This window comes from Muscardinus avellanarius, assembly GCF_963383645.1.
Source record: "Muscardinus avellanarius genome assembly, chromosome: 7".
Lineage (NCBI taxonomy): Eukaryota > Metazoa > Chordata > Mammalia > Rodentia > Gliridae > Muscardinus > Muscardinus avellanarius.
In genome coordinates this window covers 58637752-58650861 of record NC_137793.1, presented here as the reverse complement: position 1 = coordinate 58650861, position 13110 = coordinate 58637752, and the positions used below count along the sequence as shown (strand labels likewise).

The following is a 13110-nucleotide window of genomic DNA, read 5'->3' as shown; positions in this document are numbered from 1 at the left end:
TCCCAAAACGAGAGTAAAATGAATTCTTTTTATTGCAAACAAACTTCTAAATTAATTTCTCCACCCACTTTCTTTAGAAAGAAAAAGAAATCAGCAGGCTAAGGAGATACCCATTCAAGAACTGACATGATTAAAAATTAAGATATAAATGGGTGACTCACAATATTTCAATTAGCTTACAAAGATGGTGGAGTTAACTACTACAAGCACACTAGTTATACAGTATTTTGTGGGAGAAGGGCATACAGACATAGCTAACTTCATATAGATCCCATTAGACAACTGGATTTACAACAAGTTTTTTTTAATAAGAAATGGGCAAAGCCAGCTTTCTTTTCAGAATCAAAATGCAGAACAAATGGAAAAATTATGGTATATAACCTTCACAAGTTTGAGCCTCCACAAATAACGCAACCGAGTTACATTTTAACAGCCCTTCTACATACACTCCATCTTCTCCATCTTGGTTCCAAGTTTTATCTTCATTCCCAATTATGCCAATTCCATTGTTATTTCAACAGAAAATCTCCCCAGTTTTTGCCAGAAATAACTATTTAGTAGCTTACCCCCTCCATTACTACCCAGTGAACTACAGAGAGGATGGAGTGTAATATGAGCAGTACAGAGTCTTATGCAATTCATGAGGACCACTTAAGTCCTGACATGAATCTGGTTGCTAACATTTCTATTATATTGTGACAATGACTCCCGACTGTTTTTCTCTGAGAGAAATGGGGGAGTAAATTCTTAATAAAAGACACCAGGTACAAAGCAACATTTTACTTTTGTTGTGATAAAAAAAAAGTCACATTTTACAGATAAAATGTAGAACCCTGAAATACTGACACATTCTCTTATCGTGCACAATGCTGAGGTTCTCTTACGAATCACTTTAAAACTGCAATTAAAAATGTACAAAAAAGAAAAGAAAAAAAATCAACCCACAAAGCTTCTAAAAAAGGAACCCGCAGGCACTTCCTCTTGTGGAATGTTTAAAAAGTTAGCCTACTAAAGAAAACAGTCGACTTCTTGTGAAGGTTTTGGAGAAATATGTATCAGTTCGTTTTATTTGGGTATTCAATAATATCCTTGGTGATAATGCTGACTCCATGGCTTCTGACCCCAGAATTGCTGTAAGAGAAAATTTTTTTTTTAAAGAAAAAACATCAATAAGCCACTCAAATTGCTTTTAGGAAATGACAATGAATCTAATTCAGAGTAACTGCTGGAAACAAATTATACTTGTCATACCTCTGATTTCTAGCAAACCAAATTTAGTTAGTTTTAGTATCCCATTATTTACAAATACATATTACAAAAAGAAATACATGACTTGGTTAGTTTATACAATTTAAAGCTAGCAAAAAACATGGTTTAAAATATTACTTCATTTAAAATAGTAAGTTAAACCAAACTCCAACCTACTTATGGCTACAACCTCAACAGAACTCACTTTGCCTTAAGGTTTATAAACACTTCAATCCCTGGACATGATCCTTTTTTCAAGACTGACTCTTAAAAACTCAAAAAACAATTAACACACAATCATTACTTACACCCTGCTGCCACTGGTTGTAGCCCTGAGATTGATTTTTGTAGCCACGATTGTTGCCTCGTCCTCTGAAGTTCTATGAAAAAGAAAAGAAATTTTAAGAGCTCTGAACCCAATTGGCTTAACTATGTCTATTGCGATGGGCTCATCAGGGGGCATAACAGGACAAAATGCTAGACATTAATCTTTGGGAAATGCAGAAATCCTGGTCATCCCCTCTGATGATTTCTCAAGAGTTTTATGTTATAAATCCACCTGACTTGTTGCTATTTGGTGCACCTGAAATGCAAAATTAAATTGATGGACTCAATTTTACTTTTGCTCTGATTAGCCATATATTTACAGATAAAATGTAGAACCCTAAAATAATGATACAATTTTCTTACATTAATGGCAGATTCCTTAGTTTCTTACTGCAGGGCAATTTTTCACAGTATACATATCTATGCTTCTAGGGAATCTTAATCAGTACCTGGTTATAGTTCCCTCTGTTGGGCATTCCACCTCTGTTGTAGTTCCCTCTGTTTGAATAGCCACCTCGGCCAGGAAAAACAGGCCCACGAGGGTATGGGTAGCCAATGCCACCACTTCCGCCGCCGCCACCACCTCTCTGTGGCATATTGCCCCTCCTGTTATATCCACCACGATTCCCAGGAGCTGAGAACAAGAGATGTTTAATTAATTGTGCCCTGTATCTACTTAAAATAGTTGAGGGTTCTGCTATAGCCCATTCCTTACTTTTAGTGAAAAATACTGCTTAAAGACAAAAGTAATGTTTAATTTTAACCATTAATATAATCATATCCTAGTTGTGCTAGACTCAAATAGGTCAATAAAGGAACCTCTATGTCAAACTTAAGAGTAACTTATAGACCCAAGGTGTAGAATTTTCATTCTTTTCATCTTGAATTCAATAAACAAATTAACTTGCCTCCTCCCCTGAAGTTTCCACCACGCATATTGAATCCTCCACGTCCTCTATGGCCACCACCTCTGTTAAACTGGTTCTTGCCACTCTTATTTTTATTGCTTTTCTTTGAGCCAGTGTTCTGTTTCTTTTCGGGTGGAAGTGCCTTTTTGCTTTCTTCCTTATATTGCTCCAGTAGTTTTTGGGCTTCTTCCTTTTGAAGTTCAACATAGGTTATTTCATCAAAGCACTCAGCCACCTCAGGCAGAGTGAAGTTTCCTGCAGGAAATAAAAGTCAAATGAAGTTAGGAACTTTAACACACATACCTAACAAACCCTAAAACTTTCAAATTCCTATACAACATAAAGTTTTCAACAGATTATGCTATCTACTCATTGCTTAGTAAAATTTTCCTGAAAATAAATGAACCCAACACTCTCATATACCAAGGGTGAATGCAATTCTTAAAACAGCACTACTCCCAACCAAAGCTATAATTTTTCAAATATACGTCATACAAAGAAACTCAAGACAGTAGTAGTAAAACTAAATTCCATGCCTTTCATTTTAAGGACTGCATGTTCTGGTAGGTCCTTCCCCTCTACTTCTGCTTTCTTCTGTGTTCTCTGCTTATAGTCTTCATCTTTTGGACAAACTACAACAGCTTTTCGTTGGAAGCCTGCAAACAGGCACATCTTTCTTCTCTGGGCAGCAGCAGATACATTTGTCTTTGGGGGAAAAAAAATTAATCACCTCAAAACACTGACTCCATACCAAATTGAATTTTTATCAATTAACAGTTTTCAATTTCAAAGTTATAGTTTACCTGATCCAGAATAAAATTTCGCTTCTTGCGGGCAGCAATCTCAATAAACTTTCCAAGACACTGTGGGGCTCTCTGCAACAATGTATTCAGTTTCCCAGTATCTGCCATTTGCTTCTTAAAACCGGCCACCTATTAAAAGGTATGCTTTTAATACTGGCTTAGATCTTTATGGAAAGCAGGCAACACTTTATATACACACCTTTCATTTTGTGGGTCTAGAGATGGAACCCAGGGGCATTAGACCTCCAGATACACCCCCTACCCTTTTTTTTTTTTTTAATTATTCTTTACTTTGAAACAGGGTTTCACTAAGTTGCAGAGGGCCTAAGCAACTGTCTGCTCTGTGCACCTCAACCCTCTGGTCTCAGCCTCCCAAATGCTGGGATTACAGATGTGTCACCAAAGGCAGCTAACATTTTAAATATCTAAAGTCTTTTCCTATTACAAATACCAATAGGGATCTCTATCATGACTTTATCATGCAGTTATCTTTAGTTGCTAGATGCTAAAAAAATAAAATAAAATAAAATAAAAAACACAATTAAGCCCGGCTTATGGAAAGCAATCTACCTTGGAGATAGAATGCTTACTTTAAGTGCTCAATTTAGTTTTGCCCAAACTTCTATCTTTAAAATTAAAATGATAGAGAAAACAAGTTACATATATATATATATATATATATATATAATCTTCTGCTCTACTTTACTAATTAACTATGCTGTATTGGGATTAAACACAAAGCCTTGCAGGCACGGGTCTCTCTACCACTGATCTACATCCCCACTCCTGGCCTCTTTCAAATGCTGGCATCAGTCTCTTGGCCTTTTTGCTTACCATCATTTTATCCATAATAGTATTTGTCCCAAGAATATTATATTTGCCAGGATTTTCAGCTGCATGTTTAGTAACCCAGGTAGTTTTCCCTGCTCCTGGCAAGCCAATCATCATCACAACCTACATGGAAAAAAAAAAAACATTATTTTATACTACTAAAATCTGAGAGGTCCCCTGCTAGTAATTCTCTATGCCTTGAAGCCTAAGAATTTTTGTTTTGGTGGTACTTGATGGTGGTGCCCAGGGTCATTCAACCTCCTCCTTGTACTTCAACCCTTTTTGATTTTGAAATAAGGTCTTGCTGAGGCTATCCTGGAATCTATAATGCTCCTGGGTCTCTGCCTTCCCTAATTACTGGAATTACAGGCACATGCCACCATGCTCAGCCTAAGAAACTATGATATTATTTTTCCTTTGTAGTCCCCCTTGGGATTGAACCCAGGGGCATTCTACATCTGAGTTATACCCAGCCCTATTTTATTTATTAGGAAACATATTCTCACTAAGTTCCTGAGAGCTTAAGTCACTAAGGCCAGCCCAGAACCTGCAATCCCCCATCTCAGCTTCCCAGGTACTGGGATTTCAGGTGTGACTGTGCCTAGTCTAAATTTTCATTTTTGATAGCAAAGTAATTTGTGGGAAAATGTAATGCTCCATATAAAGGGAAACGATAACTAAGAAACCTCACTGGTTGTGTTCAGAAGTATATTATTTCAAAGCAAACAAAACATTGATCTCATTTTTATAAGCATTTTTTGTCCAATGAAAAATCACTCACTTCACAATCTTTCTTCTCTTCAGGCCCCTTAGGTCCTCTAACTCGATCCTCTAAGGAGACATTTTGGATAAAAGTATAGTCTTCAGGTATCGGAAAATATGGCTTTTCCTTCTGACCAAAATTAAATTCAACTGCACAGTTGTGGCAGAGAACATGCGGGAAGAGTGGTCGGCCTGCCAGAACTTCCTTACTGATTTTGAAGGCGACACCAAGATCTTGTCCATTCTTAGCATAGGAGAGTTCTACTTCATCATTTTCAAAGTTCTGTTAAAGAGAAAGGTAATTTACCAATTTGAATGTTTCCTATAAGCTTTCTAAAGTGTCAAAATTCAAATAGGTAAGCTTATCCAGGGGCAAAAGTATTTTGACTAAATGCTAAGATCTTTCTGACGGTCAACAAACATACATCCCAGAATTAGAAATAACATTGTCCTACATGATAGACTTTAACAGGTCAACATCATACTCTCCCCTTAGTTACTTCTTGGAAAATTCCAGTTTAGCGGTTAACAAGTCTTATTGACCATACGAATGGCAGACTTTATGAACCTTGCAGTACTGCATATTGCATCCAAGACCTCACACATGCTAGGGTAAGTGCTCTACCACTGAGATACAGCCCAAGCCATTCACAGATCTTATTTTAAAAAAATCCCTTAGTGTAGCAAATTTGTTTTTATATAATTTTTGCTTTAACTTACAGCAAAACATGTAATAACATCATTTTCATCAAACTTCTCTCCATAATCTTCTGTCTCACAGTTGCATGTTTTTATTCCTTTTAGAGAATACCCATAAGAAAATTCTTCTTCACCTAAGAAATTAAGTTCCATAGTCAGTGTTTGTCTGTATAGTCTCGGGGTCATGAGCCCAGGGGAATTCTTCCTTCTATACCCCACAGCCCTATTTATTCCTTATTTTGAAACAGGTTATAAATTGCTGAGGATCTAAATAGTAGCAGAGGCTAGCTGTGAACCTGTAATAATCCTGTCTCAGCCTCCCAAGTACTTGGGTTACAAGTGTATGCCACCACTCCTTTTGTGTGTGTGGTACTGGGAATGGAACACAGGGGCCTTCTACCTCCGGCCTACACTCCCAGACCTATTTTATATTTTATTTGGAAACAGGGTCTCTTAAGCCAGCTAAGGCTGGCTTCGAACCTGCGCGATCCTCCTGTCTCAGCCTCCCAAACGTGGGGACAAGCATGCACCACCACGCCCGGCTAAGTCAATGCTTTAAATAGTTCAAAGGACCCATCTATTTCATTTTTAGTATTTTAAGGTGTAGCGTGCATATAGCCATAAGTATTTTTTGGTACTGGGGATTGTACCTCCAAGATACAACTGTAATTCCCCAAACTTTGATTCTGAAACAAGATTTTGCTAACTCACTAAGGCTGGCCTCACACCTGAGATCTTCCTGTCTCTGCCTCCCCAAATACTGGAATTTACAGGTGTGTGCCACCACATCAGGCTAATAATCTTTGACTCGTCTATCTTTATACCAGATATAGAAAATGATAGAGCTAGCAGCCAGGTGTGGTGGCTCACACTTTTAATTCCAGTACTTGGGAGACTGAGACATGAGGATCACAGGTTTGTAGCCAGCCTCAGCAACTTAGTGAAAACCCAGTTTCAAAATGAAGAATAAAATATAGGGCTGGGGAGTGTACCTCAGAGATAGAATGCGCCCGGGGTTACATCCCCAGTACTGCCTTTAAAAAAAAAAAAAAAAGAAAGAAACAGGAAGAACAAAATCTAATATTTAATTATGCCTACTTCATGCTAGTATTACTCATTTGTAAAATATTAACAGTGGAAAAAAAGAGAATCAGAATGCCTAAGGATAGTTCAAATATTGAAATCAGACCCTAAAACATTACTAAGACCATGGTACTCAAATAGAAACTTTACCAAGCAACATCCCACTTGTTGTAAGTGACCAGCCAATTCGAACTTCATGTATGTCAATATCTTTTGTATATAAATGCCTTACTGGGATCTTCTCTGTTACCTGGAAGTTAAATCATTGAATAGTTAACTGCAAATCAAGGAAGGTATACCCTTAAAACTCTTTATTTCTGAACTACACCCCAGCCCTATTTTTTATTCTTTATTTTGAAACAGGATCTGAGGCTGTCCACCAACAGAGATCCTGTTGTCTCAGTCTCCCAAATACTGGGATTACAAGTGTGCACCACCATGCCCAGCTCAAAAGAACATTAATTTTGTTATTTTCTCAATTCTGTCATCCTTAATATGTTTAAAAATTCCTTGGTGGCCTTCAAGGACATAACAAGTTCTTAAAAAAACCACAAAATCACATTACCTTCATTTCAAAACAGACTTTGCCTTTTGATACACCATAAGATGCCCTTCCTCCAGCCCAGAGAAAGGCAAAGCTCTCCATAGTAAGGGAAGAAGCACTGAGGCGGTCTCTGGATATTTTAAAATGTAGATCACAATTATCTGTAATTATATCAAATACTGTTATTTTTAACAAACCAATGTTGAATATTTCTGCTATGTAAACAAAACTTGGTTATTAATGTTTTGCACATACTTTAATGCTGCATGTAACATTGCTCATATCATGCTGATGTTCTAGAATTCGGCTTAAGCCCCACTCCCACCAATTAAGTCACTTTTGTCCACTTGAACTACCTATTAAACTAGCCAAGTTTTAGTGTGTGCTTTAAGTATGTAAAATAATGGAGACAAAGTGACAATACATACCTGCTCTGCTCTTTACCTTGATTTAGAGGCAAGCAGTAGAGGATAACGGGAAATCAAAGTGAAGCATGCCAGAACCAGGTAGAATTAACCAATGCCACAATAAAATTGAAGGGAAAAGTTGACTAAGTATTTTAAAATAGAAATATGAGCTGTTGGATCCTGTGCACTTTGTCACTTAACATCAGGATTCTAGGTCCTAAATTCCTTCCCGTATCTTCTGAATCAGCCTTAACCTATGTACGTGGTCATTAGAGCTTAGAACATTTAGGTGTCCTTTATAATAACTAGGATTAACCACTTCCCGGATTATTCAAATCCAAAGCGTCTTTAACCTTTGGGTCACTAGCTCATTAACATGTATTTTCTCAGGGTTCTCACTTGACAAAGCTATCAAATGAGTAAGCTGTGTTCTTTGATGAAAATTAAACCTACAGTTTTTGCTTCTCCTTAAATAAGCTTTAATTCAATACCTGACATAAATATATATGTATGAATTCTGGACTTACCAAGTTTTGTTTCAACACATCACCACACCCAACAAATCGGCATTTTTAGGTGATATGTACTAAAAACCTACTTCCTAACAGAGAATTTGCCTTCTTTAATCACTGCTTTAGCACCCTGCCACTTCCTAGCAATTTTACATGTAAACCAATGAACTAAATAAAATCTTCAACTATCTTTCCATTCCCCCCAAGAAGACCCAACTATCAACTACTTCTAAAAAATACTAAGAAATGAAGTTTTACATTTACAATCCTGTCCATTTTGTACAAGGAAACATGAGGATCTAAGCTCCAACTCCTCGCATCAAATAGCAGGTTAACATCTTACCTACCGTTTTCTAAGTATTTATGTCTACCCTTTGTCCCATTCATCTCACATTTAGAAGAGTTGTGCTCAAACACTCAACCAAGGTTAATACTTTCATGGTTCAAAAGGTAGAAGCCTGACAGCCAAGGCCCACTTAAGAGGTTTGCAATACTTCCTCATACTCAATTGCAACCCAACTGGGTAAAGTAGTATTTACAGCGCTGCCATTGATACCATTCGCTGCTGAAGAAAGCTAGTGGCTCAGTGATAGCCCACTGCTGCTGCCCCAGGTCTTTGGAAGATATCAACTTATGTTAAAGCAGCAGCTACTGAACTGGAATTGAGAACAGAAGAGCAGTTATTGAAATAGTATTACAATCTTGTAGAATAGGGAAATATACTGGTGTGCCAATGGGAAAAACCATTAAAAATATTTAACTATTCCAAATAGCTTAATTCCACACAAAAAAGAAATGACTGCATTGCAGAACAGAAGCCTTTTCGTTAAGGGCAAATGATAGGCAGAGTTTTATCGTTTTACATGTTTGTTAGTCAAACGTTGGCATTCACTTTACATCCCTAAGAACAAATTTCAGATCATAAAAATATCAGTGCTAGACCCAATAAAATTATGAATGCAACTCAAGCAATACTAAATATTAACGATCAGAGTCTGAATATAAGCCATTATCTCCCTGCCTTTAAAAGACACCATCCTAAGTTTTCTAACGTTTTGGAACCAAAAACACCACTGCCTTTGCTAACAGAAAAAGGGGGAGAACCAGCTTCACTTACAAGTATCAAGACAAACCACCGTGTCATCGAAGTGTTCGTCTTCTTCTTCAACAGGTGGCTGAGGAGACTTGGCTCTGAAAGACAGAATTGTCTCCTGATATAGCTTCTCCCATCAACGCAGAAAGAACGGTAACAAAACTAGGTTAGCATCCTGTACCTGCTGTACTTGTTTTCTTCAATGTACTCAAAATACCCTCGGCCATGATCTTCTCGAGGTCTCTTAACGCCTCTCTTTTTATCTCCGCCTTTCTGTTCTGTTTTGCCGTCTCCTATAACACAAGACGACCCTTTTAAGAGGCCACGGCACGAAACCACGAAAATATAAAAAACGCAACCAACCAAAAAGTCCCCACCACCTTTTCGGGTTCGAGGCTCAGAAAAGCTCTCCAGCCTGTTAGTTTAGTCTTTTGAACCAAGGAACCAAAAATCGATTCGAACAATCAATCAGGATTAAGTCGGACTCGAAGTAGTGACGCAGCCCAAAGACCTTGCTAATTTTGCCCCGCCACTCGACGGTTCCAGAAAAAGCGCGGCTGCGGCCCGGAGCCCACGTGCACGCCGCCGAGGGTTCAGGAAGGGAGGGGCCGCGCGGCGCCCGCCCTCCCCTCCCCCACCGCCCGCGCGCCCCGCCGCCGCCGCATTGTACTGATCTTCCGCCCGCTCCGCGCGCCCGGCTCCTCCCGCCGGAAGTGACGTCACGCCGAGCCCCTGCGCTCCTTGCACAATACCGCGGCGCCGAGCCGCCAAAGCGCGCCCGCCCGGCCGCGGCCTCCCCTCCCCCCGACATGTGCCGCCGCGCGCGCGAGCGCCGCCCGCCCCTCCCCCTCCCCCGCGGGGCTCCGGCGGGCTGGGGCACGGTCCCCGCCCGCGCAACGACCACGCAGCACTCACCCGCCGCCGGAGCCCCGGGGCGACCGCCGCCTCCGCCGCCTTCCGCCTTCTTCTTACCTCCCGCCTGCTGCTGGCCCTGCCTCGCCCCGGGCGGCGCCACCGTCACCGCGAACAGCGAGGTGGGGCCGCTGCTCTTGCCCGCCGCCTCCTTGGCGGCCCCGCGCTGCGGCGGCGGCGGCTGCGGCGTGGCCGGCGGTTGGGCCTGCTGCTCCCCGTGCCCGTTCTCGTCGCCCGCGCCCTCCTCCTCGTCGCCGAGCTCGTCCTCCCCCTCCTGGAAGCCCTGGTCGTCGCCGTTCTCGTCCTCCGAGCCGGCCTCCTCCTCCTCCATGGCGCCCGCGTCGGCCGCCCCCGCGGCGCCGTTCTCCTCCCCGAGCTCCATCTGGTCGCCGTCCAGCGCGGCGATGCCCTCCTCCTCCTCCTCCTCCTCCTCGTCGCCGCCCGCCGCCGCCTCGGGCTCGAGGCCGGCCCCCGCGCGCCCCGCCGCGTCCCCGCCCAGGTCGAGGCTGCCGTTCCCGGGCTCGGCGGCGGGCCGGCCGCCCGCCTCCTCGTCCAGCGCGGCCTGGAGCCGGTCCATGAGCTCGGCCTTGAGGCCCTTGTCGGACAGGCGCCGCTTCTTGAGCTCCTCCTTCAGCTCCGACACCTTGAGCTTCTTCACATTAACGGGCGACGAACTCATGGTGAGGCCCGCTTCCCCGCGCTCTGGCTCGACCTCGCTCGCTGCTGGCCGGGCGGCGGCTGCGGCTGGAGATGGCTGCGTGCTGCAGAGCGGACCCGCCTGCGCTCGCACGGCGCCAATTCCTTTCACCGAGTTCGCGAGGGAGACGCGGAGACTCGCCTGGCGCGAGCGAGCACGCAACGTCCTCTCGCCGGGGCGGCGCCGCGCACGTAATATAGCGGCCCCGCCCCCGGCGTGACGGCGGCTGCGCGGGCCCGCGGGAGCGCGCACGCGCGCGGCCCCGCCCCGCCCGGCCCTGCGCGGCCGCCCTCCCGCCCCGCGGCCCGCCGCGCCCGCGCGTCCGCGGCCGAGGCCGCCGGGGCCCAGACGCCTGCGGTCCGCGGCTTGGCGTTTCAGCCCGCGCCCTCCTCCTTCCCTTCCATCTTAGATCGGCCTTCTTGTGCGTTTCTGCAGCTCGTTAAATCTCGCTCGAGAGCCCACTTTTGACCTGTAGAGCGCGAACGGGCCGCGAGCGCCGGCGGGGAGTCGCCGGCCTGAGGCCCGCTGTGGTCCTCGCCAGCCCGGCCTCGCGTCGGGGTGCGGGGAAGGCGCGGGCACCGCCGGCCTTTGTCTGCAGCGGCCCGGGCCGCCGAGCTCCCGACGGCCGCGGAGCCAGCTTCCACCCACCACAACCAAACCTCCCTGAGACTCACTCTTCCGGCTTTGGACCCGCTCAGGAGGCGGCAGCCCACAGGAGGGTGAAGCCCAGCTACATCGGGCACTCCATTCTCTCCCTGTTCTTGTAGAAATGCTCTTGACCAAAACAGGCCGAAACCCTAAAAGCTCACGAAAATAAAAGGCTGCGATTTAGTTTAAAAAAAATGTATCGCTCTCAAAACGAAATTCACTATTATATTTGACAAGTTTAAGCTTTCTCCTTAATAAATAAACGGCGTGCTGTGTTCTTAAAGTTTAAGGTAAGGGTGCCTTGATTTTTATTTGTGATGGAGGTTAACCTGTAACCCTCAGAGAATCTGCTCAGTGACTAGCCAGTTGCTCTCGCAGGCACCATAATACCATATCCCACTCTCATTGGAAATCGCAAGTATAGAAATGTCAAACTTCTCCCATTGGCTGATAGGATTTAGCTGATTTTGGGGAGTGGAGGTACTGGAATTGAACTCGAAGACATTCCACTTCTGAGCTACATCCCCAACCCTATTTTATATTATTTTATTTTTTGCGGGTCTGGGGATGGAACCCAAGGTCTTTTGTTTTGGCCTCCGAGCTGCACCGCCTGCCCTATTTTTTATTCTTTATTTTGAAGCCGGGTCTCACTGAGTTGCAGAGGGTCTCACTAAGTACCTGAGGCTGTCCGCGAACCAGGTCTCAGCCTCCGGAATGCTGGGATTACAAGCGTGCGCCACCACGACCGGCTTTTAATTTTTATTTTGAAACAGGGACTTGATAAATTTCTGAGGAACTCGCTAAATTGCTGAGGCTGCCTTCAAACCTGCAATCCTTCTGTCTCAGCCTCCCACGTACTGGGATTGCAGGCATGTGCCACGTCCAGCAAAAAACTAAAATAAAATATATTAGTCAATTAAATCAGCCTGGCAGCACAGCTGTAATCCCAGTATTTGGGAGGCAGAAACAAGATGATTGCAAGTTGGAGGCCAGACTCAGCAATTTAGTGAGGCCTCCCACAATTTAGAAGCTGTTTCAAAAATAAAATAGGGCTGAGGGTATAACTCAGAAGTAGAATGCCTCTGGGTTCAAATTCCCCTTGCCCCCCCCCCCGCACCCCCCCCACATCCTTGTGAGGGATTAATGTGTTCAAAGACCAAGTAATCCAGGTGTGCTGGTGCAAGCCTGTGATCCCAGTACTTGAGAGGCTGAGACAGGAGGATCACAAGTTCGAAGTCAGACTCCGCACCTTAGGCCCTTTACAACTTAGACCCTATTTCCAAATAAAAAATAAAATAGGACTAGGGCGTGTAGCTTGGAGGTAGATGACCCCTTGGGTTCTACCCCCAGTACCACACACACACACACACACACACAAAGATAAGCCCTCAATGAATCAGAGTTAAATATAATTATTATGATTGTTCTTTAAATGTACAAGTATGGAGCCGGGTGTGGTGGCACAGGCTTGTAATCCCCAGACTTGGGAGGCTGAGACAGGAGGATCATGCAGGTTCGAAGCCAGCCTCAGCTACTTAGGCTTTCAGCAACTTAGTGAGACAAATAAAATATTTTTTTAAAAAATAGGTCAAGCCGGGCGTGGTGGCGCACGCTTGTAATCCCCGCGCTTGGGAGG

General features: G+C 43.8%; 1 protein-coding gene across 2 annotated transcripts; it reads right to left on the bottom strand.

Annotated features, from left to right (window-relative positions):
• Nucleotides 1-1077: 1077 nt before the first annotated feature.
• HNRNPU (heterogeneous nuclear ribonucleoprotein U) lies at nt 1078-10808 on the bottom strand (the record flags this gene model as incomplete). 2 transcript variants are annotated; one of them, XM_080699457.1, is made up of 14 exons in its annotated part: nt 1078-1131; nt 1557-1628; nt 2025-2209; nt 2484-2738; nt 3020-3188; nt 3287-3415; nt 4121-4240; nt 4899-5162; nt 5600-5712; nt 6812-6911; nt 7227-7366; nt 9242-9315; nt 9399-9510; nt 10133-10808. In XM_080699457.1, the coding sequence occupies 14 exons, from the start codon at nt 10806-10808 to the stop codon at nt 1078-1080; spliced, it is 2463 nt and encodes an 820-aa protein (XP_080555583.1). The 2 variants fall into 2 exon arrangements, with proteins under 2 accessions (XP_080555583.1, XP_080555584.1); XM_080699458.1 differs by having other exon boundaries at nt 10190-10808.
• Between the last annotated feature and the right edge of the window lie 2302 nt (nt 10809-13110).